The sequence below is a fragment of the Chenopodium album genome, chromosome 22, assembly GCF_948465745.1.
Source record: "Chenopodium album chromosome 22, dcCheAlbu1.1, whole genome shotgun sequence".
Lineage (NCBI taxonomy): Eukaryota > Viridiplantae > Streptophyta > Magnoliopsida > Caryophyllales > Amaranthaceae > Chenopodium > Chenopodium album.
Genome location: NC_137855.1, coordinates 32,632,090 through 32,660,059, shown reverse-complemented (window position 1 = coordinate 32,660,059; position 27,970 = coordinate 32,632,090). Strand labels below are relative to the sequence as shown.

Below are 27,970 nucleotides of genomic sequence, written 5' to 3'. Positions count from 1 at the left end.
AGCAATCATGTCCATGCCACCGCCCAAAACCGAAAAGCAAATTCGAGGATTTATTGGCCGGTTGCAATACATAAGTAGGTTCATATTCAAGTTAACCACGATATGCGAACCAATATTCAAAAAGCTTAAGAAAAATGTACCAATCATATGGGACGATGAGTGTCAAAAAGCCTTTGAGAAGATCAAAGCCTATCTTTCGAATCCTCCCATATTAGCCCCAGCACTCCCCGGAATACCCTTAAGATTATACTTAACCGTCACAAAGGAAACAATGGGAGCTATGCTCGCACAAGAGGTAGAAAGCAAAGAAAATGCTATTTACTACTTAAGTAAAAAAATGCTCGAGTATGAAACACGCTACACACCATTGGAAAAGCTGTGCCTCGCGTTGGTGTGGGCCACAACTAAATTGAGACATTACATGCTCGTGCATACCGTTTACGTAGTCTCACGAATGGATCCCCTAAAATACCTATTCGAAAGATCTACACTTAATGGACGAATCTTAAGATGGATAGTAAATTTGGCCCAATTCGACATAAGGTTTATGCCTCAAAAAGCAATTAAAGGATCAGTGGTCTCGGATTTTCTAGCAGATTTCCCAATAGAAGATTCAACACCCTTAGAAGAGAATGAATTCCCGGACGAAAATTTAATGATGACAGAGGATGATACATGGACTCTATATTTTGATGGAGCCTCAAACCAAAAGGGGTGCGGCGTAGGAGTCTTATTAGTATCACCTAAGGAAGAACATGTCCCTATATCCATCAAATTAGATTTCGACGTCACCAACAACGCAGCTGAATATGAAGCATGCGTGGTAGGCCTCGAAACCGCTTTAGCCCTAGGCGTAAAGAAACTCCGGATATTTGGAGATTCATCCCTAATTATTAATCAAATCTCCAAAAGATGGAAGGTTAGGAGTGAAAGTTTAGCTCCTTACCAAACATATTTGGAAACTCTCACCGATCAATTGGAAAAAGTGGAATACACTTACCTACCTAGAGAGGAAAACCAATTCGCCGACGCCTTGGCAAGGCTAGCCTCAATGGTTAGAATACCTAAGGAAATTTAGCAAATGCCTTTAACCATAGAAAAAAGGCATAAACCAGGATACATTCAGGCCATAGAAGACGACGAAGTAATTCAAGAAGAAGAACCAGAGGAGGAACCATGGTTCGTAGATATATTGAATTATGTCACCAAAGGAGAATATCCTCCTCATGCTGACAAAAGAGCGAAAAGAGCATTAAGACTCTTAGCTTCCCAGTTTGTACTCATAGGAAATGAACTACACAAAAGGGTACCTAAGGGACGAGCTCTATTATGTGTAGGCAAAAAAGATGCTCAAAGGGCTATGAGAGTAATCCATGAGGGTATATGCGGAACACATGTTAACGGCAAAATGCTAGTCCAAAAGATGATGCGAGAAGGATATTACTGGACTACCATGAATAAAGATTGTCATCAATATGTAAAAAGATGCCCAAAATGTCAAATTTACGCAAATTTGCAACATATCCCACCATCTCTTCTCTACACCTACACTTCACCATGGCCTTTCTCTACATGGGGAATAGACATAATTGGAAAGATTACACCTCCCGGAACAGGAGGCCATGAATACATCTTGGTTGCAATAGATTACTTCACAAAGTGGGTGGAAGCACAATCATATGCTAAACTCACCGCCAAGCATGTAGCACTCTTTATCGAAAGAAACATAATTTGTCGATACGGAGTCCCACATGAAATGATAAGTGACAATGGAACTCACTTTCAAGCAGAATGTGAAGAATTGCTACAAAAGTATGGTATTCAACATCACCATTCTTCCCCGTATAGACCTCAAGCAAATGGAGCAGTTGAGGCCGCCAATAAGAATTTGAAAACAATCATTGAGAAAATGACTGAAAATTATAAAGATTGGCCTGACAAACTTCACTTCGCACTGTGGGGTTATCGCACGTCAATCCGAACATCAACAGGAAATACGCCATTCAATTTAGTATATGGAATGGATGCCGTACAACCTGTAGAGTTAGAAATACCTTCTTTACGCATTGCGTTAGAAAGTAAACTCGATGAAGTTGAGTGGACTAGAGCACGATATGAAGAGCTAATCCTACTCGATGAAAAACGACTAGAAGCTCTACATCATACCCAATGTTATCAAACCCGCATGGCTAGACATTTCAACAAAAAGGTCAAGACTAGAAATATCAAGGTTGGGGACTTGGTATTAAAAGCATTAAGGAAAAATGTCTTAGATCCAAGAGGCAAATTCCGGCCTAATTGGTCTGGACCATATATTGTCAAAACAATCCTGTCAGGAGGCGCGGCTAAATTAACTGATATGGATGGCAATGAATTTTCAAACATGACAAACCTTGACCAACTTAAGAAATACTACCCATAAGTACTTGAGTGAAACACTCAAGAGAGCTACGTTTGGCCTGATTCCTTAAATAAAGGATACGTAGGCAACCCGTACAGGGTGCGGCCACTTTAATTCCTTCAAATTCTGTATCCCCGAAGTAAAAAATGCACGTCCGCAAAATTTCAAGACTGGCGCCAGAAAATGGATTCTGTCGCCAGGCGACAGAGCTAAATCGTCAGCGACAGTGCATCAGATAGCAGCGCCAGTCTTCTGCAAGTGTCTAGACAAGTTTCACGTATTCTGAAATTTATTCGATTCTCGTACTCGAATTAATTCTCCGAAAAATAAATGTTGTAATTGTTTTCATTGCTCTAATTGAAAGTTAATTAAAATAAAAGCTGAAATTTTATTGATTAATAAAGAAAGTACATTATTGATAAAATAAAAGCTGAAAAAATTAGCTAAAACAAATTAACTTTGTCTAATAAATCAAAAGAAAAGCAATGTTCTAATCTTTTTTCTCCTTCTTCATTCTTTTCCAATTTGTGTCTTCATTCTCTTCTTCTTGATCCATAACCTTCGCTAGGAGACAACCGTTAGAAGATCTACACTCTATTTTGGTATAGATAGTTTCTCCTTCCGCTAGGACTCCATGTTTCTTCTCTACCCAAGCTTCCTTCTTAGTAGAGTCGACTTTTCTTTTTCCTTGATTCTTCTTGGCACTCTTCTTTCTAGGCATAATAGGAGTCTTGAATTCAATTCTTTCCCCTAGGCGTTCTTTAGCAGGGACCTTCTTGTCACCTAGACGATCCTTCACATTGGTCTTTTCAATTGTAACTTGAAGTTTTTTGGAATCTTCCATCAAGCCATTGCTTCACTTTATTTGACAAGCAAGGTGGTTCCTTATGAGTAATCACCTCCCATAAGGGCCTACCACTCCAGTATCCATCAAAGCGCTCAATCTCTTGTGACACAGGAAATTCATAAGGACGGCGAAGATCTCCTGTAGGGATGGTTTGTGCGAGACCATATTGTCTCATGACTCTACAAGGAAAGTAAAAGTAAAAGGTTAGTCTCGACAAGCTCGGGAGACGACAATATGCTTGGTTACTACAACCAATCATCGCCTCAATCCTCCACCAAGGAACAATCCAGTTTATGGTAAAGTCACCGGCAGCGAACACCTTGCTCCACTCACGGCGACCGATTTTCAAAAATCGTTTCTTTCGGCGGACTATGCAATTTGGAACATATGTGTGAATATCATCAGGAGGATTAATAAGCTTCAGCCTCTCCATGAGCCATATCTGCAAATATATATTTAAATTAACATTACAGTGTAAAAATAATATTCTTTAGTTCTTGATAAATTAATAATAACATTATTTTATACCTGTAATAAAATTGGAGAACCTCTTAAAGGTGCTCTTGAATTCTTTCTTAGTGCATCTAACCACAGCATAGTCTCTCCAACAATTAATGGCATTGGATTTCTCCCAGATTCAACTTGTTCTATAACAGATATAATTATCGATTGCCCTTCATTATCTTTACCACTCACTAAGAGCAATTGGTTAAATAAACAATAAAGGAAAGCCCTTCTTTTATAGACACGGAAATCGGGATTGGGATTATCATAAAAATAATGTGCAAATTCTGTCAAATTAACTATGTTACCATGCACTATGTGTTTTAAAGCCGTCCCCCTCAAATCAAAAAAGTGTTCGAAATCTTTATAGTAATATTCATTGATTCTAGGCATTACCGCAAGGTCTGTGGAATAATAACCTATGATGGCACCAAATTCTTCCGGTAAAGGACATATTTCATCATGAAAAAATCTAAAACAATGAGTATCAATATTCCAATAGTCTATGGCAGAATAAATAAAGTCAATATCAAGACTCATCCCCTTGACTCCAAACATACCCCCCATATGAGAAAGATCTAATGCTTTTTTATCTTTAGCAGTTAAGTGACGACACCATTCATCCATGTACCCACAAAAGGTTCTTTTAGCTAAAGGCATGATTACTAGTTAATTAACTATTTAATAAGCTGGTTAAATTATGCAGTAAACGGATGATTCGGGGGCTATTTATAAATTTTTTTGCACGACAGACTTCAATTCCTGTAGGAAACAGGAAAGCGCGTCTGTCGCGCAGGCGACAAAATTGTCGCGTGGCGACAGGATGGTTTAGGCGGCGCCAGTTTATTCCTTAGCAGCGTCACCTATTGCGCGTAGGAAACCGTGTTTTTACGTATTTGATTTCGACTTTGACTTGACTTACTGTTCTATTCCTTTTCTCATACCCTCAATATTATGATTTTCATTATTTTATTATTATTATTATTATTATTATTATTATTATTATTACTATTATTATTATTATTATTATTATTATTATTATTATATTAAAGCTTAATTAATTTTAAGCTTGTCTTCATTTTCTTTTTTTCTTTTTTTTTGGGGGAGAGAGTCGGCACCCTCCATTAATATTAAAAATGACGGAAAAATTTTGCGCAAAAAATTACACTTTCTCACACACTTACATACACAATGCATTCATTATAAAGTAACAAACTAAGTAAATAAAATGTTCAATAAATAATAAAATGCATATATATATACAAGTGTCTGGTACATGAGTCATATAAATACAATAGGCAAAGTCCTACAAAAGTCAAACATAAAACAAACACAGGTACAACTATGGCGCTGGAGGTCGCAAGTCGCGAGGAATGCCAAATGTATCGAAAAATGCCCTACTCCGCGGAGTATGTCCATCATCGTCCCCTGGACCACCAGACGGCGCAAACTACAGCTCAGGACCAGGCCATCTAACCTCACCCTAAAACCCGACGGAAAGAGGCTGGGGCTGCAAAGGCTGCTGCGACGACGAGCCAAACTCGTATGTCCCACCACCCATCCCACCTCGAACGGTCGGCCCGGTCGGAATGTCCTCAGGTGATGACGCCGAATCCTCTACAACAGCGGCCTCAGAACGACCACCTCGACCACCAGAAGTAGTCCGGCGACGCCTCGAGTCGGACCTAGTAGTCTCCCTCCTAGGCTCGGGCCTCGATCGAGTGCGTGGAGAAGGAATAGGCTGCCCCTGCAAAAGTAAATCAAAGTTAGCAAATGCAACGAAAATAAAGCCAAAAGCAGTAAAAGTAAAAGTAATACCTCCTCAGCGTCGTTGCTACGACAGGTAGCACGGTTCCGCAACCTCACAAGCTGGCTGCGAAAGGCGTCAATGCACCTGGCCATAGCCGTCACCACCTCACGAGAGAACTGCCAAAATAGCCAAAGTCAATAACAATTATAAAGCCAACATAAGGATGGTATATAAAAAAAAACTACTTACTCGAGTCTGGTGACGAGGAATAGACCGCTCCACAAACTGCTCTCCCTCTGGAGCTGGCGGAATAAGCTCCTCGATCGGTCCATACGTACCCTGGTAGCGTATAGACATCCTCGAAGGGATGAACTCCCTAGGACCAGCCTGCTAAAAGTAAAAGTTAGAAGGATACTTGGGGGCTACCTAAGAAAGATAAACTAAACGAATAAAAGCATACCGCTGCCTCCTCTGAAGGGACAGGAGCCGGCGCTAGCAACGGTAGCAGGTCCTCCTCATAGCTCTGCTCGAGGAGAACGTATGACCTCCAGGGAGTACCTCGCGAAGGCCCACCAGCACGATCCCGCTGCAAGGCATCGTGGAACATATGCCGAGGTGGAGAAGCGGGAACAACGAAAGTATCCGAGGAGTGCTGGATGGCCACCCTCTCCCCTAGGTAGACCACCGCGTCATATGTCCCCAGAAAGTAACGACGCTCAGCTGTATACTGCGCCGCCAGCGCAGAGATAGGAAAAGCAGCCCAAGGTCGATATACCGGGCTAGGCTCCTGAAACGTCACTAAGTAAGATGCTAACGCTAAAAGGGTGATAAAAGAGAAAGTAAGAATTAAAGAAAAACCCATCGCGAGGATCATCTCTCGAAGGCGTAGCACCTCCGGCGGACCTCTGCGGCCTCCCTAACTAGCAGCAATGGGGAGCACGCGAGAAGAAGGCCTCGCAGGCGCAAGAGAAGGGAAGTACTCGTAGAACCAAATCTATACAAAAAGTGAAAATCAGTAAAAATTGTGCTCCTAAAATCTAGAGTTAAAATCTAAATAGGGAAAAGGAGATATACCTCTACAACCCTCCAGAAACTGGAAAGGGCAATCTCCCCAGACAGGGCCTTGTGACGACAAGAACGCCGCAAGCCCAGTAAAAAAAATCAGCATAGGCCATGCTGGCCCAGTCATATGTCCCGACCAACTGGAGGTCGCGAACGGCGGACAGGTAGTATAAAAGTACTCTACTACCTCGATCAGGGGAAAATGTCCCTGATAGCAGAATCAGCACAAAGATGCGCACCCGCTGCTCTCGGGTAGTCGCATCATCCTCGAAAGCTGCAGCCAACGTGCAGCGACGGATACATCGGGAACTCAGCTGTCCCGACTGAGCCTCAGCCTGGGCCCGAATAACGATCGGCCCCAATAACTCCAAAACCTCCGGCGAGTAAACAGTAACGCCAGCATCGAAAGGTAGAGGAGTAGACTGGAACTCTAGCCCCGTAATGAGACTAAAGTCAGCTGGAGTGATTGTCATCTCACCCCAGGGAAAGTGAAAAGTGTTGGTGGTGTCCCAAAAGAACTCCACCAAAGCCTGAACGACGAGGTTACCCCCATCATATGAAAACATGGCCCGAGTGGCCTGCAGCAGAGGAGTCAACCCACATGACTCCCAAAGACGTCGAAGCCCCTCATCGCGGCAGATGAAGTTGTCGTACAGGGAGATGATGGTGGAATTACCCGAGACAGATGATGAACCGGCGCGTGAAATAGAGTGCGCTCGTCCCAATCAGGCATGACACCCAGCCCGGGAGTAGAAGGCACGTCCTCGCCCTCACTGGTGGGCTCGTCCTCTCGACGTGTGTCCCTCGACCGAGAACCGGAACCACGTCGTCTAGCCATGCTAAAGTATGTAAAAGTAATTAAGTTTAAGGCTCTACAGTATCTAAGGTTCGCCTAGGCCGCATGATACTATGTTAAAAAAAAAACAGAGTACGTAGTACTAAAACAGAGCAAAATCTCAAACAAGCATGGAAGTGTTCTTTGAGCAAATAAATAATTTCTTGCAAACATATGATGAATATTGTGACAAATTGTACAAGTAAAAGCAGTCAAAATGCAAAGAACGACCCACATTGTTCTTCACGACCTTAAGAGGTCCTACAATGGTGGATTGTTTATTTCTTCACCAAATTGAGTCAAACAAGTCTCAAAATACTCCCAAAGTAATATACAAGCATAATTAAACAAATTCAAGGCATAAAATTCAACGAGCAAAGCAAATTAAGCAGAATGAGTTTCGAATTTTCGGAAAAAACGCAAACAAGAACGCGTAATTCATCAAAAACCGAGTAGAGTTTGAGCAAAACTTACATAGATCGGGAAAATAGATAAGAAAAGCTTCGATTTGCAACAAGTTTGAGCGAATTTGGTTGAGAAATGAGCAAGAACGAGTAGATTGAAGTTTTCGCGAAATTTGTGAAGCAGAGCAGCGAAATGAGAAAGAAGAAGAAGACGGGTTTAAAACCCCGATTCTGTCGCCAAACGACAGAATTGTCGCGAGGCGACAGACTCTGTCGCGCGGCGACAGATGCAAAAGCTCGCGACAGGCACTTCTGGTCAGCGCTGGAGCGGCGACAGAGTGCTGGGCTCTTCCTTATGGTTTTGTGGGTCCATTTTAGTAATTTGGGTTCCTAGGTACGCCAGTTAGCCCCTTTAAGCAATTGACATGATTTAGTCAGCTTGATCAAAATGCACTGAGTGATCGACTTGATGAAAGATCGTCTCACTTTAGCTTAAAGCGCCTACATATTGGCTCGTAATAAGGCACCAAAATAATGGTTCAAGGCACCGAAATATTGGTTCAGTAAACGCGCCAAAGTAATGGTTTACAAGGGCAAAAGCACCAAAGTACCGGCACAAATATAAAAAAACAATGATAAATAATGATGTTAAGGGTCAATAGGTAAAGTGATTCTTTGGCAATGTCTCAACATAAAGGGAAATTGTTTAGCGGCGAAGTACGGTCGTGACGAGTTAGTGTCACAAATGGTGGGGATGGCGAAGCAAGGCCACCTTCGGCGGTCCCTCAAGGTAAAGAAGAAATTGCCTATAGCGGCGATGCACTGCCGTGGCGATGTACGACCACACCCAGGAGATAACGACATACAGTTATTTTCGACGATGTTCCCGAAATACTGTGGAGGATTGTCACCAAGAATATTGAAGGCGACGACATATGGTTATCTTCAAGGATGGCGTTCACGAGGCACAGTGGAGGTTGTCACAAACAACAAACGGTTACGTTCAGAGACGTGTGCTCGACGGTGCAAGATACGCGTTTCTTAACTCTCTTATCTGTTTTAACTAATGATTAGTTTGCAGGTATCGGCGTTATAAGAATGATTTGGAATTGCAGAACATTTTGAATCATTCTCCGTCCCTATCGATACTTTGACTCTCGTTTTTCGAAACATAAGTTTCTTCAAACTCAGTCAAAGTGGGGGCTTCTGTAGACACCCATTTGTGTCTCCCCAAAACCAAACCCAGTGATGAATGCCTTGCGCGTTGTGTTATTATCGAATTAGGTGAAAGTGATTCGAAAGACAAATGTTGCGGTTTAGTTTTAATTAAATTCTTCTCTCTCTGTTTGTGAAAACGACCTTATTTATTTGAAAACGTCCATTTCAGTTTATTTTGGTCCATGATAAGGGTCCAATAATGGTGTAATTGGATGGGGCTTTAAAAGACCTTTCCAACGATATATTATAAACCCGATTCCGATGAATATTGAGGAAGTTATGGCCAAAATACTAAACTGGGCCCAGTTATTTATTTTAATACGGCCCAATGATCTAGAGGAGGGCCCAATATTAATTATTATTCCTAAAATTATTAGGATTAATTATAGTTTTCTAGAAGTTTCTAGAAAGTTCCTTTTAATTCTAATATTGTTAGATTTAATAATTAATTATCTTTAAAAGATTTTTATTTGGAATAAAATATTGTTTTGTTATCTTAAAAATACGTATTTTATCTTCTGTACGGATTCCGTAGATCAAGTTGATTAAAGATCGGATTCCGCGTGAAGAAAAACGCGCTAATACAGGCTGTCGCCAAACGACAAGTCTGTCGCCGCGCGACAGACCCTGTCGCGTCGCGACAGAGTTAATTCCTGGCGACGGCGTGGAGTTTTATTCCTTATCAAATTCTATGATTTTTCGGATTATTTTCATTATAAATAGCGTCTGAATCCCTGTTTTCAGAGATCATTCACAATTATCAATTTTCACAATCATCAATTCTCATTCAACTCTTCCTTAATTCTCTCTTTTCTCTCTTGAGCAATATATGCTTTCTTTCTTTCTTTTTCTAAACTAGTTTTCAAATACAATATTCCGCATACACAAGACTTAGAGTCTCTTAGCCAAGTTCGAAGTTGCCTTCGCCTTAGACGTGCAAGGTTTGATAATTTCTGAGGGTTTGGTCCAAAACTAGTCAAAACTTTATTTAATTTGATTTTAATTTAATTCTTTAATTATTGTTTATTATTTTCATTGAAGTTTACTAACTTGTGTATTTTGTTATTAGAAAGAGGTACGAGGCTTCAAAGTATGTAATCTTATTTCTCTCTTTCAATGTAGAAAGCATGTTTATTATTGTTTTATAATTCCTAGTATCATGTTAGGATGTTATTTAATGCTTTCTAGTGTCATGTTTAGGGTGCCTTTACTCTTTCTAATATCATGTTAGTACCATGTTAGGTTTAAAGCTTTGATCTTTATTGTTTAGTGACATGCTGGGATTTGTTATTAATCTTGTTAGTATCATGTCTAGGATCTTGCTATTATTATTAAGCTTTATTATGCCTTATCATGCTATTATCGTTATTATTATTATTGCTTTATTTATTATGTTGCTTGATATATTTTATTGTTATTGCTTGATCACGCCTTTTATGCAGGTTTAAAGGGAATTTGTACTTGAAATCACGCTTAATAAGATAATTATTAATTTTGTTTAGGCTAATGTGATTTTAACTCAAGTGATCGCCAATAATAGTATTATTTGTGCATTAATATTCAACCAACATAGATTAAACAGGGTAGGTTTAATATAATGTTTGTATGTTATTCGAAAAGGCACATGAATACGAGCAGAACAAAGTAGAGGCCTATTTTATAGGGCGGTTCCTTTCTTTTGTAGATTGGATTCGTACCCTCATCCCCGGACCCTGTTTGGTTCAAGACCTTATGGAGTAGTTGATGGTCCTTTTGGATTGTCTTTTTTGGGTTTACAAGTTCCTAAAACTTGTTGGCGACTCTTTTTGCTCTTTGTCTTTCCCTTTGGAACGCCACCGTACTTTAGTGTATGATCACAGTGGGGTTCAAGTTTGGGGTTATCATAATGCTTGAAATATTCCCTACACCAGTAGAAGGTCTTAAACTCACTCTATGTAAGAATACTTCTTCTCCTTTGTAGTGGCCAACTGCTATAGTACATTGAATCACATTTGGGAAAAATCTCTTGCAGATTAGTCTTGTGCCATTGCATAAGCCAGAAGAAGGGAGCAAATTTCTCAAAAAGTATGACAGGGCAGTTTTCCTTCAAAATCAGCTCATGAGGACTCATTCCACCAGGGCATAGCTTGTTGATGAACTCCGTCGAATAGATGTTACATGTATCATTCAAAATGGCATCAAAACTCTTGTATCTAACAGTTTGACCAGGAAATTGCTCAATCATAGATGTGTTAATAGAATCGACATCATCATTCATCGGCGTTAAAATTGCCTTTTCAGTAAACACTCGACTATCAACCTGTTCCTGAACAACTTCTGGAAATGTGTGGACCGTAACAGCAGAGACTAATTCTGTTAGGTTGTCCATCGAATGGACAATATCCTGTGGTAACTCAATCAATGCATTTTCTGTCTGCTGTAATTTCCCATTGCCTAGATCAAGCAAAAACCCAGAATAAGCAGGGTCTTCTCTTGCTCTAATATTTTCGGTCAGTCTAAATTTGATAAAGTCAGGCCACAGGTAAGAAGTTACAATACTTGCTTCAACTGCTTCCTTCATAGTTTTCTGAGGGACCACTGGTAAAACCTGCCTAAAATCACCTCCAAAAACAACAACCTTGCCACCAAATGTAAACTTGTTACTGCATATATCTTGTAACAAAAGATCCAAAGACTCAAGGTTTTGCTTCTTAGCCATGGAAGCCTCATCCCATATAATAAGTGCAGTTTCCTTTAGCAGTGCTGCTAAACTACCTTGCTTTGGAACATCGCAGGCTAAAGAAGCTTCGCCATCAATTGGTATTTTAAACCTTGAATGAGCAGTTCTACTTGAAGGAATGTTTGCTGCAGCAATTCCAGATGTAGCCGTAGGTAAAACAATCTTGTTCATTAGCCGTAACTCTGCATACAACGCATTGTACAGAAAAGTCTTTCTAGTTCCTCCAGGACCATCAATAAAAAAGGCTCCACCTTTTTGCTGCATAACATGATCCATAATACACACAAAAGCAGCATTCTGTGCAAAGTTCAACTTAGAGCGGCAACTTAAGCATTCTTCTGGGATTGGAGCATCAAGGGCATCTAGAATTTCCTTCGTTCATCTAAACTCAGCATCAACCTGGGAATTTAAATAGTCTAGACCAAAAAATGCAAGAGATTTACCCATGGCTTCAAGGTGCTGTTCTATAGCCCTTATAGTAAGTTGCTATACTTTCTGCAACTGTTATGGTAATTTATAAGAGAAGTCTTCACAAAGAAAAAAATAATATTTATCCCATAAAGTAGCAGGGTCACTTGGTTGGCAAAAAATCAGGACTGTAGCAAATAACCGTCGCAAGGCAGCAGGCATATGAGTCTCTTAAGCCTCAGACAAAGTTAAATCAGCTGCATCATCATCTTCTATAATTCCAAGTTTCAAAGCAGCTTCTCGAAAAGTTGGATAAAGATGGCCATTGGCAGTTCTCAAATCCTGAAATGACTTAGGGCTTCTTACATTTAGGAGTAACAGCCTCAAGAAAAACCGTTCACCCTCTGTAGGATAGACAAATGCTAATCTTCCAACTGAGAGTCTGTTATTGGCCCTCTGTTTCCATTTCTTAGAACTCTGCTCCCATGTGTAGTGCTCACAGAATTCACCATATAAATATCCCAAGCCATCTTCTGAGGCTGCATTCATTGCAAAAAATTCAGTTAATTGAGTCTTTGACCGTTTTGAATTCAAAACAACAGCTTCTAGTCTTTCATGAGGATGAACACAAACAGTCTGCATATTTGGTAAATAAACCTACAAAGGCAAAACCGGAGGATGCATCTCGAATAGGTCAAAACCAAATATTCTCCATGCTGCTTCACAAGGAGATACCCATCGTCCTGATTGATATTGCGTAATCTCATCTACAACTTCGCTATTACATGACACCACATTATAAGAAATTCTATCATGGCCCTTATATACATACTTATATAAGTACTTTACTGCTTTAATTGTCGAACACACCTCAACATTTAAATGACAATCAAAAAGCAAAGACAAATAAGGATTATAGGGAATAACCCACTGATTATCTAGCTCTGCATTTCTTATAACTACTTTCTCTCCGGTTTCTCTCCTACGACATATAGGATAGCCATCTTTACTATTAGTAGTTTCATTGCAAAACTTTTTTGGATACTTATTCTTACAACTGCGTTTTACACCACGTGTGCGCATACATGCACATTCTGGATTCAGTTCACCACAAGGGCCATGCATCATATGTGCTAAGACAATTCGCCTAAGACTGATATTAGCTTCAGAAGGCATTTCAGCACAAACAAACCTATCATAATCAGCAGGACATTTCATCTTATATTGAGGTTTTAGGATAATCAAAAAATGAGCATGAGGCAAACCTCTTTTCTGAAACTCAACTACGTACACCATTGCAGCAACTTCTCCAAAAACCTTCCTTCCATGATTTCTTTCTTTAGTGCAATCAATTTTGCTCTAAAAATTCGAGCAACCAAATCAGGTTTGTCTTGTGCTCTTTCTCCAGCAGCTAGCTCATCCTTTATTTCTGGCCAATTAGCATTGCACGTAACTGTAACGAACAAATCTGGCTTGCCAAATCTCTGCACTAAAGTCATAGCATTTAGATACCTTTTTTTCATATCCCGAGGACCTCCAATATAAGTCGGCGGTAGTATCACCCTACGCCCAACATTATAAGCAACAATTTCTCCGTTATCCAGTGAATCCAAAATACCTTTATATAGATCAGCTCTAATTGTTTCTTGATTGTTTCGAAAGTAATCTAGCCTCGTGTTTTCAATCTTCACATACATGTCTACTATGTATTGCTGGAAACATCTCCCTGCTCGCAGTAGCATGTTGTTAGGCCGAATTTGCAGCTTATAAGCATAATACTCCCTAGGAGAAATAAACTTATCTGCTTTTTAGTATTCTTTCTTTTTGAGCCTGTACAAAAAGAACCCATAAACTTCGTCAATGTCAAATAACCAAAAGTGTATGTCTAACATAGATCGAAAAACACAAAGGGTTTAAAGTATCTACGTATTTCTTCTTCATTCAACAGATCTTCAGCACTATGAACAGCACAGGACATTACAGGATCTGGAATTACATTTGCTGCTCGCTTACTTGGATGAGACTTTTTTTTTAAGTCCCTGAGTCCAGCCACATTCCCCTCGAGGAAATAATAATGGATACTGAAGCGGATCATAGCAACCATAGTTATGATAGATTCGGTGAGTCTGATTAGATTTCCCAGCCACCATAATATGAGGACTTGAGCTTTGGCTTGACGAAGCATCTTGATCAAGTACAGGATTCTGATTCAGAATAATCTTCGTGTCCTCAGTAACAACACGTTCTCTTAGAGACCGGAAAAACATAGCATATGGATTCTGCCGCGACACATGCATAAGAATTTGAATCACATCTTCTCTTACTTCTGGAAAAGAACCCAGTCTGTTTTTAGCCTCATGCTGTCCATCATAGAAGTATAGCTGTAAGTATTTAGGACAATTTTTATCAGGTAATAAATCAGGGACAAAATGATACATCTGACCGTGCAACTTAAAAACATAAATTCCTTTTTTGGTTTTTGCATCAAAATTTCCTCCAAGCGAACTGTATGCAAACAAATTGTTATACAGTCTAGCATATTGTCGAAAGTGAACAGCAATTTCATCCCTGGAAGTAAAGAGGTAAACAAGCTCAGGAGGGCACTCATTTGCTGCTATTTCAACATCTCCATTCCCACAGCAAAAATGGAGGGACTCAAACATAAATTTCTTTGCACCGCATTGAGGGCAGTAAAAAGGCACAGAAAGTCTCAAAGACTCTATCGGTAACTCGCGATCCATTGCAGCACCAAGAAGATCTGTCAAAACCAACAAACAAAATTACAATGACAACCAATCAAAATATGCACTTCCGAAATGTATAACTTTCTGTAATTAATTACTTTCTTTAGGACGAGCCATGCATTCCTGCAACGATCTGCACAAAAGGACTGGTTCAATAATATTAGATAAAGTATTTGAGCCTTGCACATATGCATTCACATAAACATGTGTGTGTGTGTGTGTGTGTGTGTGTGTGTGTGTGTGTGTGTGTGTGTGTGTGTGTGTGTGTCCACTCACAAAGGACAAATATCCTTTCATTTTTTCTATAGTATAATCTCGTAACCTACAGAAGCATCCCATTAATATAAGCGGCAGATGCTATTTTTTGCATGAAACAGCAAAAAAATGGAGAGAGCCAAAAAAAAAAAAAAAAACTTTCACTTTGTACCCATTTTCCTGCAACTTAGGTAGGTTCTGTATACATTTACGTTTCTTCGTCATTCGAATCTTGCACATATGTACATTCTGACCTTCCCTATCTGTTATAGCTGAGCTGCAATGTAAATCATTTTCAGTTGTGTTTCCAAACAAGGAGTTCATTAAACTAAGTCATATAAGTAAACCAGCTATTGTTACCCAACAAATGCTGACTGAGATGCCCTTTTTGCAGCTTGATTTACTCGTTTACATGTTTTGCGAGAAAGCTGTGGTAGGCCATAACGACAATCTAGCACACAAAACCTTCGAATTATTCTAGAGCATAAAAGGTGTAAACCAAAGATATATAGACCAAAGCATGTTATATCTGATTCAGATTTATATAATATCCATGATTATAACTCAGAAACAGGTTCAGTTGCTGGCTGTAGTTGGACTGGAACTAACCTCCTAAAGGATAAATCAAATACAACAACAAACCAAACGCGGTGGACCTGTTTTAAAAAAGAAGATAGCAAATGCATTTTAAAAGGTAGATTTCTAAAAATTGCAAAGAATACCCAAAGAGCTATATGTATATATATATATATATATCAGAATCCGTTAAATAGCAAACCATCATATTCATAACACCGAAAATACAAAATTCATTACAGTAAAAGGAATACATAAACACAGGAGCCAGGAACCACAACCTGGTTCTTAGAAATTAACTACTTTAAAGCATAAGCCACACACTAATGTGACTATTACATAAAGAAACCCTAACGACTATGCATAAGTCCTTAAGCCTAGCATCCAAAACAAGCATGCTCTAAATAACACATAGCTAATCAACCCTAGCACGCTTAAATATAGTTTCTAAATCTGGCACATCAGTACCAAAGCGCTCTGAAGACTCTACTCCTGCAGCATTCTTACAGCTTCCTTTCACAACAACTCTACGCTTTAACGGCCGATCTGGTGGAAGAGCAAGGACAGCTATCTGTGATTCTTCACCAGTTGGTGTCACACAACAATCAATCTGTATACAATTACCAGGATCAGATTCTTTAGAACTCCTTTCTAAACACTCAACGTGACCTTTTAGAAGCAAATACTTTTCCCTTATCAAGCAGCATTCAGCACTTAGCTTTGCTGCAGTACCATAGTTAGCATCAACAATCTCTAAATTAAACTGAGAAGCTATGAAAAAGGATGCTTTCTTTGCAACTCTCTGCTCAGCTGTAGCTGCTTCAGCACAAGGATCACTAAAAATACACTCCATGGCAATATTACTATGAGGACAAGTTACCATCAGCCATGAAATATAACCATGGCCCTGTACCATATTAGTCTCTATGGCAATTGCAGTAACACCGGTTTTCCTCACCAAGACACCCAAAAATTGTGCAAAGTCAACTGAAACATGGATGACGTGAAATGATGCATTCTTTCCTGAAATACATTCTGCCCGTATGCGGGTCAGGTCCTCTCTCTCCTGTACTAATTCAGCGCATCTATTCTTATATAACTTCACACATAAACGATACATCCTAAGGCGTTCGTGTGTGAAATCATCTACTCGGACATTAAAACGACCAATCAACTTTTTCACAGCCTTATGAGCCGCTCTCTCGCGAGACTCTTCTACAGAACAGGCATCTCCACCATAAAAAAGGAACTTTGAATGTGTACTTGGTCGGCCGACCCGTACAAAGGCATTGTTTTTAGCAGCATCTATGAATCCATAAACTGGAGGTGGGAACTGGAGCCAAGCAACAATCTTTTCCAACAGAGGCTGAAAAGGGACACAGACTTTGTTCGATCGCCTAGCCATAACCTGTAATGGCAAAATCGATACTCAGGGAACAATTCAAACCAGGCAAATTGTGTTTCTTACAAAAAACACCTTCATACCGCATCCACAAAACCAACGACTTTTGGAATTAGACTCTAGTAAAAGATCTACCTAATCACACAGAGGAAATATCTCTAAATGCTACAAATTTGTTGTATTCAGACTAATGCACACCACTAACAAGAACTTTGCAGATAACAGGGCATCATAAAACAGACTATAGAACAAAGGCATACTAAAAAGACTATTTAATAGCAGGAGCAAAGAATACAAACACCATAAAAAGACTATGTAATAATAGCAACAAAGAATTCTTAAAGGAATCAAAAGGCAACACGGATTTTAAACAAGAACAAAGGAATTACCTTAGAAAATCTTGCACACTCAACATAACACACTGGCTTCTAAATGCACCAAAGCACAAAACACTTCCACCAAACCTGTAATCCAAAAATGGCATCACTTAAAACATGTAAACCAAACTAAGACTAAGCACTTCAGATACAACAAACCCTTCAAAGATCACAATACTTTAAAAATAGGAACTAAATCAATGACACAAACATAAAAGCACATAAATCCAAAACAAAAATCTATAATGGTAAGATGTAGCACACCCTTTAAAGATCATCTTTGAGATGGTTTGCTCAATTTAAAAAGGATCTATGAAAATTGCTTGTAAGTAATTTAAAGTATTTGAATAATAGATATCCAAACAACAAAAACTAAATCAATGCCACAAACCAAAAAGCAAAAAAAATCTTACAACCAAAAACTGTAATGCTAGGGTTCAATCTGTCAAGAAACTCAAGTGAACAAATAAAATTGCACATAAGAAAACAACAGAAACCCGTAATACTAAGGTTCGATTTGTCAAGAAAATGTCCAATCTGTCATTAAATTTAGAATTGATCATATTTAGAGAATAGGAACTAAATCAATGACACAAACATAAAAGCACATAAATCCAAAACAAAATCTATAATAGTAAGATGTAACACACCCTTCAAAGATCATCATTCAGATGGTCTGATCAACTTAGAAAGGATATATGAGAGCTGCTTTTAAGTAATTTAAAGGACAAAAACTAAATCAATAACACAAACAAAAAAGCACATAAAATATTTAAAAAAAAAAGCTGTAATGCCAGGGTTCGATCTGTCAAGAAACTAAATTGCACAAACAAAACTGCACATAAGAACAGAACAAAAACCAGTAATACTAAGGTTCGATTTGTCAAGAATATGTCCAATTGACAAAGTTAAACGCACAAAGTTACTGTTACTAAACAAAAAAGCACATAAAATATTTTAAAAAAAAGCTGTAATGCCAGGGTTCGATCTGTCAAGAAACTAAATTGCACAAACAAAACTGCACATAAGAACAGAACAAAAACCAGTAATACTAAGGTTCGATTTGTCAAGAATATGTCCAATTTGTCAAAAAATTTAGAATCGATCAAGAATAAATCATAATGTTGACTATAGTGAACACTTCAATGCCAATTCCAACCAACAGCACCTAAAAGAATACCTTAGCAAACCAATTTCAAAGAACCAGTACCCACAAATGATACGATAATGTGGAACCCTAAGTAACCTCTATCTCTATTTATAGGCTAATAAACCGACTACACCCACAAGAGTAACCCTAACCACAGGCACAACAAATTAAAGTCCAAGTCTTTTTTTTTCCCCTGTTTAGAAGTACAATTGAGTAATCCCCAAGGCTTAGGTCTGCCTTAAGTCTCTTCAAAAAGTACTACACAAAGCACTAACTCTACAGAACATCTCAGGAGGTCTCCTCAACCCCAAAAAAAGGAGGATCTATATCCTAAACACACACCCAACCAAACTAAACACATTCCTAACCTACGAATCAAAAGCCAAACAACAAACCAAACATGCAAGCCAGTAAAGCAACCAAAACAATAACATCCAAAAGCAAACCAGCCTATGTAGTCTCATCATCCAACCAAAAAAAAAGCAATTAATAAGGAACAAGAACTCGAAACCATACCAGCAAATCCCAGACATGACGCCAACCAAACCGTATTTCCTTGCAACCCTCAGCAGCCACGGAAAACCCAAACCAAACCAAGACAGAGTTAAACGGGAACTCCTCCAATTCAACAAGCACAAAAAAGGAGGCCTTAGCTGGCAACAAAAGCAAACTACAGAAAAGGCAACAGCTGTACCCTCCTTTACAAGTGGCAAGGAGAAAGCAATATAAGGGAGCAAAGGGTAAATTCGGCATTTCATTAAATTCGGGGCTGATAATGTAAAAACGCACAAAGTTACTGTTACTAAACTTTGCATATTTATAAGTGTTATAGATTACTCTTCTACCTACGCCACTATAACGGAGGAAGTATTACGTTTTATATTCACGTTTTAGTCGATCAAACAAAATCTCGTCATTGTACTTCAAAATGTACAATAAATAAATGAGACTTTTATTGAAAAACGGATCGAGTAACATGATTCGAATCGACGTCGATGAAACGAGATAAGGTCACATTAATTAAAAGAGAAACTTGTTGTCTATATAAGAACATGAAGTGGTAGCCCTAAACTGAAAAACAACATAAACAACTCTCATATCATCTCCAACACTATAAAAAAACTATCTTTATCTCTATCATCTTCAGAAGAACACCCTATCAAAGCTCGAGAATCAATGGCAGGAGTTGGACCCATGTCGCAGGATTGGGAGCCCGTCGTTATCCGCAAGAAGACCCCCAACGCCGCCGCCAAGAAGGACGAGAAGGCCGTCAACGCCGCCCGTCGTTCCGGCGCTGAAATCGAAACTGTTCGCAAAGGTTCCGTTTTTCTACTACCCTTTTCGTTTTTTGATTTAAAAGTATGATTGGTTTTATATTATTTTGGGTTTAATTAGATCAATGGATTTTTATGCTGTTTTGGTGATTTCCCCTTTTTTTTGATGGATTTTTGTAATTAGGGTTTTGGGGGGATTTGTTAATTTGATTTTGAGTATTAGTGAATTTGATTTTAGGGTTTTGTTCGGATGCGTGTATTTAACGCTGGGCTACTTTTCTTTGTTAGATATTTATTCTGCTAATTGACTAGTTTTTCAGCCCCTTTGTTTTAATTTTTAGGAATTAGGATGAACTTTATGAATTTGATATGTATTGTGCTAATTGTGGTTAGTGCTCACACTGTTATATGTTGATTGTTGTGGATGTTTGATGATTGTTGATTGGTATATATGGTTAGGGTTTGTTGAAGTTTGGTATAAGTTGGGAAGGTTTCAATTTGGCCTGTTGTGCTGTTTCCATGCGAGGTTTATCGGGTTTGATCCATGTTTGGATTATTTTCGTAGTTTCATTTAAGAGCTGCTGGATTCTGTTGTAATAGGAAGCAGACTTGGGTATAGTGTGGGGTAACTTTTGCACCTGGACTGCAGAAAGCAAATTGATTGCATTGCAATTATGTATTTTGAATGTAATCAATGTTTCTGTTGATTTTCCTAACTTTGCTGGGTTTTAATTGCAGCGGCTGCTGGGACTAACAAAGCTGCATCCAGTGGCACATCTCTGAACACTCGAAAGCTGGATGATGAAACTGAGAATCTTGCTCGTGAGTGCCATCTTTCGTACTTTTAACTGGTCTCAAAAACATTTGATTTTGTGGGTGTTATGTTTTTTGGAACGATGAATTAAGTCCCATATATTCTATACCTCTATCATCCTCGAATACTTTGCCACGTCACATTTGCTTGGTGTCATAGTTAAGTTGTAGAGTTGCAGAAAATACTTTGCTATTCTTTTCTATGTATGCTTTACTAGAGTTTTAATTAAAGGCACAGAGATTTAAGAGTCAATAAGGGCAAGTATCCAAGTAACAAAGTTAAGCTTAATAAAATTTGTCTCCGGTTTGCCAGCCAACAAGATTATAGAGATTGAGTAGCCAGCTGGGTTGTTTTGTTGCCTATTTTTTTGGGATGACCTCAAGTTGAGTTTTTTAAAGGGGCAGAGGAGTATCTATTTTACAATGTTGACTGTTATCTATCAAACAATTAGCGGTGTTTCTTAAGGTTTTGCAACTAATTCATTGTTAGAGTGCCTGTGTTTTAGTAGATGAATTCAAATCATCCTCGCCTTTGACTAATTTGATGATCATTCTATCATGTCCGACTTTAATTTGATGATCATTCTATCATGTCTGACTTACTATTTGGGGAATTCTCTTCTGACTTATTATTCGGTCCAGTCTATGAATAAGCTCCTTGAAATCTTATGGGTCTATTGTTTTGAAGTCGAACTTACTTCTGGGAAAAGAATACTAATAGTTAGAGAAAGGACAATTGTAATCTGATTAGTTTTACAAATTTCAGGAAGAGTCCTGTTGATTTTGTTGAATCATAGTATTTTCGACTACTTTAACCTAGTTATGCAATCTGTTTATTACCGTGTATTTCAGTGACTTGTGTTTCTAATTTGTTTCTGAACTTTGCTGAAGGAAATTTCCATATGTTTTCCTCTAATTTTGTGGCCTGTACAAGGCATATGTTTTCTTATTAATTAATATATATACATTATGTTTTTCTTAAATTTTTCTAAAAATGGTAATTAAGATGTAAAATATGTTTTATGAAGTGTAAATACTGTTGTAACTTGATATCATGCTTTGTATTTTTATAATTGTTTTGTTTAAAAAGCAAAACTGATGCAAACGAAATAAGAAACAATACTGATTTGGAAGGTTAAGAATTAAGAATTTAAGATAGGTGGATCAAAGAGTTGAATAAAGATGTAAAATGATTTATACCACCCTTAAAAAATATTAATTCCAAAAAGAACAAATACTTAGAAAACTTAATATATTACTCATTGGCACAAAAAGTGTCTAATTAAATATCTGTACAGATATAGATTTTGTGTTCTGTGTACTTTTCATCTGACTTTTCATTTGAATGAACTTTGCATTAGATGATCGAGTTCCAACCGAACTTAAGAAGGCCATCATGCAGGCTCGAACTGATAAGAAGCTCACCCAATCTCAACTTGCTCAGGTTTGTTTCCCATATTCTTTATTTCTTTGTGCAATTTATGTCTGCTATCTTACCAAACCATCAAAGCTGGAGAGAGATGGTGGTCTCATGAAGGCTAGAATTACAGGATCTTACAGTTAGGAAGTTTATTTTCAGGCTCAGTTCCACGCTTCCAGTAAGTTCTTGATATTGTTGTACTCACAACTTACGAGATATTTGTGGTTGCAGGTGATCAATGAGAAGCCACAGATTATACAGGAATACGAGTCAGGAAAGGCCATTCCAAATCAGCAGATCATCGGAAAACTGGAGCGTGCTCTTGGGGTGAAACTGCGCGGAAAGAAGTAGACTGAATAACAAACCCAGATATTTGAAAGCTTTTCACTAAAACTGTTCTTCTAATGTGTCAGGGAGTTTGAAACTGATGTAAATCACTTTCCAACTGTTGTTTTTGTATAAATGCGTGGCTTGGACTAAAATCTATGGATATGAATAACACTGCAGATGCTTGATCTTTTGCTCCTTGCCACAATATGTTTGGTTGGATGCTGTCTATGAAATCATTGGCATCGTGTTAGATGTGTGCTTGTGGTGTGGCTTTAACATTCCATTGTTACAACATACTTGGTTATACTTTCTCAGCCATTCCCCTCCGTTGCTGATTCTTGGGTTGAATTTGCTAATTTTTTTCAATTGCTCGAAATGAGCAAATATGATAAACCAGTTGTATATTGTAAAGCTAATAGGCTATATAATTAACCCCCCCCAAAAAAAAAAAAAAAAAAAAAAAACAAAAACAAAAAAACATTTGTTATAAAATCTATGGAATATTCAATAATTCTGTAGTAAATCAGCAAAGGAAAAAAAATAATGTTAATATGATCTTCTGTTAAGGTTTATCTTAAGTTTGGTAAAATTGACTTTTAGGGGGTGTTTGGTATGGGTTTTTCATAGGGAAGGAAACGGAAACAGATTACCGTTTCCGTTTGAATCCGTTTGGTTGATCACTAAAGTAACACAATCCGTTTCTTGGTGGTAACCCATTCCACCACTTTGTTTCCAGTGTAAAAACTGGGGAAACAAATTGCGTTACTTTCCCGTAACAAAATAAAAAAAACACTTCTATCCTCTTCTCTCTCTTCTCATTCCCTAATTCTCCCAAAAAAAATCCCAAATTGATCAATCAAATCTCCAGATTTCGCTCAATTAGATCAATTTTCCTACCTCAAATTTCCTGAATTCAACTATCTCAACAAACAGGTTTGTTATCTATCAATTTTTTTGTTAACGAAACCCTAGATCTTGAATTTGTGTTGAAATTTTGTTGAATTTGTATAATTTCGATTTAATTGTTTGTATATAATTTTTTTGTCTTGAAATACATGGATTGTTATTTAATTTGCCTTTTTTCGATTTCATAATTACTTGTTATTTCTCTTGTTTAATTTCTAGGGTTAATACAAAATCAATTTCGTCGCTTTTTGGTTTGAAACCTTTACTTGCTTGTTCTTGTTCGATTGATTTTTCTTTTCTCTTTATTAGGGTTTATAATTCTCAAATTTCGTGGATTTTCTGCTGAATTTATTGGTATATATTGCTATTATTTCCTATAATTGTTGTGGTTAGATGGGTTAGGGTGCCCTGTCCTTCATGATAAAGCTGTTGGCCCTAATTTGATAGCAGTCACAGGATTTCTACTGCTGCATTTTTTTGCTGGTTATTTTGTGTTATTCCCCCAATTTTTTCCATGATTTTGGTTTACTTTTGGTGGGTTGATTGTATAGTTGGGGATTTTTTTTGGATTTTAAGTGCATTAGGAAGTTGCTTGTTTAGAATTTTGATTTCTTCCAATGATTTCTAAAAGCTTAAGCAATTGCAATAATATTCTTCCCTTGAATTCATGAAATCATAATCAAAGTATAGTCCAATTGTTCAGATTGGTTAAGAAAAATATGACTGAGACTTGACAGAAACATTGAGTGGTGGGACTACAAGTCCATATTTGCACTAGGTAAGCCAGAATATCCCCTTTGCAACGATTTAGGCAGCTTTAACAATAGATACCACACCAAAGCTAAAGTAAAAATAAAACCAATTATACAGACCCTCAGCTTTGGTCCATATGACTTCTTCTGTGGGTGCTTGATGAAAATCAGATGCAGGAAAAGGAGTAGATAGTTAATATTATTAGTCAATCATAAGAGAAATTACCCGATAAGCCATTGTAATTTTAAGTGTTCCTTAATTCACTAATCAAAGTAACATATACTAATCTCCTTGTGTATAGCTCCTACTATTCAAATAAACTAGCTCATGATTACTAATCTCCTTGGGAAAGCATCCCATAATCAAGTTCTCGATGTGTTGCAACGCAATCTTTATGCAGTTGACTGTAATCTTGGCTAATAGAATATGTGACATTCATCTCGTTCTCTAACGTATCATGAAAATTTTGCCGTTTGTCAGGTTCAATTTCCATTTGTTGTGTTTCTTGTACAATGGCTCGACTTATGCGTTCTATAAGGAAGAAAAAACTAAAACAAATACAATTAGTAATTGCAATGGTTATTATTATGTTGATGATGTATTAGATGTGGTATATAATTTGCGTTGTTACAATAAGGGGGGTTCAAATAAAAGAAAGGAAAAGAAACAAAAAATTGTTACGAATGTTAGTATTGAGAGGGCTTTATAGGGAGAGTGATGTGAAATGCAAGAGTGAGCTTCGCGTTAATAGAAGAACTTTCAATATTATTTGTGAGATGCTTAGAGACATTGGGGGTTTGAGTGGAACAAAAAACATGTCGCTTCAAGAGATAGTTGCCATGTTTTTATACACGTTGGCTCATCATAAGAAGAATAGGTCTATTGGACAATACTTCTTTAGAAGTGGAGAAACCGTGAGCCGACAATTTCACCTTTGTCTAAGGGCTTTTCTCAAGTTGCATAAAGTACTACTTTACAATCCCACACCAATATCGGATGATTGTGAAGATGAAAGGTGGAAATCCTTCAAGGTATTGGTATTTTCAAAGCCCCTACGTTTTGCTAGGATTTTCTTATTTTTGCTTGTTTGTAAGTAATATTTTTTCCTATTTTTGTAGAATTGTTTAGGGGCATTAGATGGGACTTACATTAATGTAAATGTGCCTTCACAAGAACGGCCAAAGTATAGAACAAGAAAAGGAACAATTGCTATGAATGTATTGGGTGTTTGTGCACCTAATATGCAATTTATTTATGTTCTTCCTGGTTGGGAAGGTTCGGCCCATGATATGCATGTACTTCGAAATGCTCTTTCTAGACCAAACGGTTTTAGGGTACCTCGAGGTAAGTGAAGGTCTTTTTTTTTGTGAGTTATATATGTTTTGTTAGTTTTGGTAGGTAGTAATCATTTTGTTTAATAACTTTGAAGGTAATTATTATTTGGCTGATGCGGGGTATACGAATTGTGAGGGTTTTCTTGCTCCATATAGAGGTCAAAGATACCATTTAAAAGAATGGACGGATGACAACCCAAAAGTGCCGAGGAAAATCATGGTATTGCTGTTGCAAATTTGCTAGGAATGTGGTACACTAATAAGGTTTCAACAAGTATGTAATTTTACTGTCAAATTTTTTTGAATGCTTTTTCTCCATAACTTGAGAAATGTGATATTCCCTTCATCCCATTTGAGATAAATCAAACCATATATTACATTACCATATATTTTCTGTGATTTTTATGCTGATATCCAGAACATTCATATTGCATGAGACTCCTACAAAAAGCGGATTCTACAGATGTGCTGAAATCAAATTTTTATGCTCATATTTTTAAATGATACTCAATCTTTATGTGCTGAAATCAAATGATACTCAAATCTTTATTGCATGAGACTCCTACAAAAAGCGGATTCTACAGATGTATTATCCCACCATGCTTTTCTTTTTTATCCCTTCATATATTTCTTATTTCTTGCAAATGTATTAGATAATATGAACAAATATAGTCATAAATAGATTGGTGTACAGTATAGCTTTTCATTTTTCATCCCAGGTCAAATTTAACATCTAACTTCCATTTTTCATCCCCTCCCCCCTGCTGCTATTCCCCTGCTGCTGCCCCTCCCCCCTGCTGCTATTCCCCTGCTGCTGCCCCTCCCCCCTGCTGCTATTCCCCTGCTGCTGCCCCTCCCCCCTGCTGCTATTCCCCTTCTGCTATTCCCCTTCTGCCTGAATTTTTAATGAGTTTACAGCTCAAGATTGAATTTACTGATTTAAACTTGAACTTCCTGCTTCTGTATTTGTTTTGCTGAACTATGCATTTGGGCGTTAACTTAGTCCTACTGATGAACTTAATGCTTGTTATGACCATCTGTCATAATATTATTTTCTTATTATCCTGCATTTTCATCAAAATTGGTTTATGACCATCTGAGCCTTGACTTTAATTTTCAGTGAGATTATTGAACTATCTAGTTGTACTATCTCTTATATGGCAGACTCATAAGAAAGCTAAGGGGTTGTTTGGAGTTCCATTCGTTCATTATGACACTCTAGCAGAAATTTATGCAAAAGACAAAGCTACCGGAGATGCAAGTGAGTCGTTTGTTGATGCTATAGAAGACATGGATCAAGAGATTGATAAGCAACCATTGAATGTCGAGAGTGATGAAGAAGATGATGTGAATTCTACTCATTCGGACACTTATTCTTCTACAAGTCAATCTAGAAAACGGAAGATAGAGGATGATCATTCAACTCCTTCAAAAATGGCAAAAGTGAAGGCTTCTACGATTCATTCTTCCGCAAGTGATTCCACTACTCAATCCGGAAAACGTTCTACAAAGGCAAAGGAGGCTAAGGTGAAGGGAAAGAACAAAGTAGATTTGAAGAGTTTGTGTAGGAATGATGATGATGATTTGGTGGCCTCCCTCCATGATGTATCTAACAATTTTGGGAAGATATTTGAAAATATCAATGTTAATCTTGGGACTATGGCTAGTGCATGGTCTAAAGCGGAAGAAAGAGAGCAAATAATGGATGAAAAAGTGAACAAGGTTTTGGATGAGGTGATGAAGTTAGATGGAATTTCTCCATCCGAAGCTTTGGAGGTTGCTACAATTCTCATGGCCGAAGAACATAAGCTTCGCATCTTCTATCAAGCCCCAACTAATATGAAGAAACAATATGCAATTGATCTTCTTAAGAAGAAGTAGAAAGTTTTGTCCTAAGTTGTTATTGGAGTTAATGTTTCAATGGTTTTTGAATGCTTTTTTTTAAATAAATTTTTTTTTTTGAGAATACTAGAATTTCAATGCTTTTGTAATCAACAATTTATGTGACTTTGCCTATATCTAGCATATGATATATTATGGTAATCGGTTCAAAATATATATATATATATATATATATATATATATATATATATATATATATATATATATATATATATATATATATATATATATATATATATATATATGTATATTATGGTAATTAGTGTTGCTCTACATTGTATAATGTTTAGCAAAAGTTAGCCAAGATAACAAAAAATAGAAAGAAAGGTATTTGTTTCCAAGTTATCTATGCCAAACAAGAAGAAAGGGATTGGTTATCATTGTTTACGTTTCCTTAGTAATACCAAACAAGTAGTAAGGGTAACACTATATATTATCCTTTCCCCTCCTAATTTGTTTCCATTCCCTTACATTTACTAATTTGATACCAAACACCCCCTTAATAGTACCCCGGCTATGAGTAATTGAGCAACAGCCAAATTACAGAGTAACTTCTGCAGAGTTTGCATCTTGGTAGGACAAGACC

General features: G+C 37.7%; 3 protein-coding genes across 3 annotated transcripts; 2 read left to right on the top strand and 1 right to left on the bottom strand.

Moving 5' to 3' along the window:
* Positions 1–10,951: 10,951 nt before the first annotated feature.
* On the bottom strand, positions 10,952–12,187 carry LOC145604211 (ATP-dependent DNA helicase PIF1-like). Its single transcript, XM_081660149.1, has 2 exons — positions 12,184–12,187; positions 10,952–12,102 (listed from the first exon to the last, which is right to left on the bottom strand). Exons 1-2 carry the CDS (start codon positions 12,185–12,187, stop codon positions 10,952–10,954), a joined length of 1,155 nt encoding a protein of 384 aa, XP_081516275.1.
* Positions 12,188–19,721: 7,534 nt separating this feature from the next.
* On the top strand, positions 19,722–22,679 carry LOC145605259 (multiprotein-bridging factor 1a). The gene is made up of 4 exons (XM_081661304.1): positions 19,722–19,970; positions 20,665–20,748; positions 22,101–22,183; positions 22,391–22,679. The coding sequence occupies exons 1-4, from the start codon at positions 19,829–19,831 to the stop codon at positions 22,508–22,510; spliced, it is 429 nt and encodes a 142-aa protein (XP_081517430.1). The 5' UTR covers positions 19,722–19,828; the 3' UTR covers positions 22,511–22,679.
* Positions 22,680–26,151: 3,472 nt separating this feature from the next.
* Positions 26,152–27,448, top strand: LOC145605855 (uncharacterized). The gene is made up of 2 exons (XM_081661920.1): positions 26,152–26,201; positions 26,647–27,448. The coding sequence occupies exon 2, from the start codon at positions 26,773–26,775 to the stop codon at positions 27,361–27,363; it is 591 nt and encodes a 196-aa protein (XP_081518046.1). The 5' UTR covers positions 26,152–26,201; positions 26,647–26,772; the 3' UTR covers positions 27,364–27,448.
* Positions 27,449–27,970: the final 522 nt, after the last annotated feature.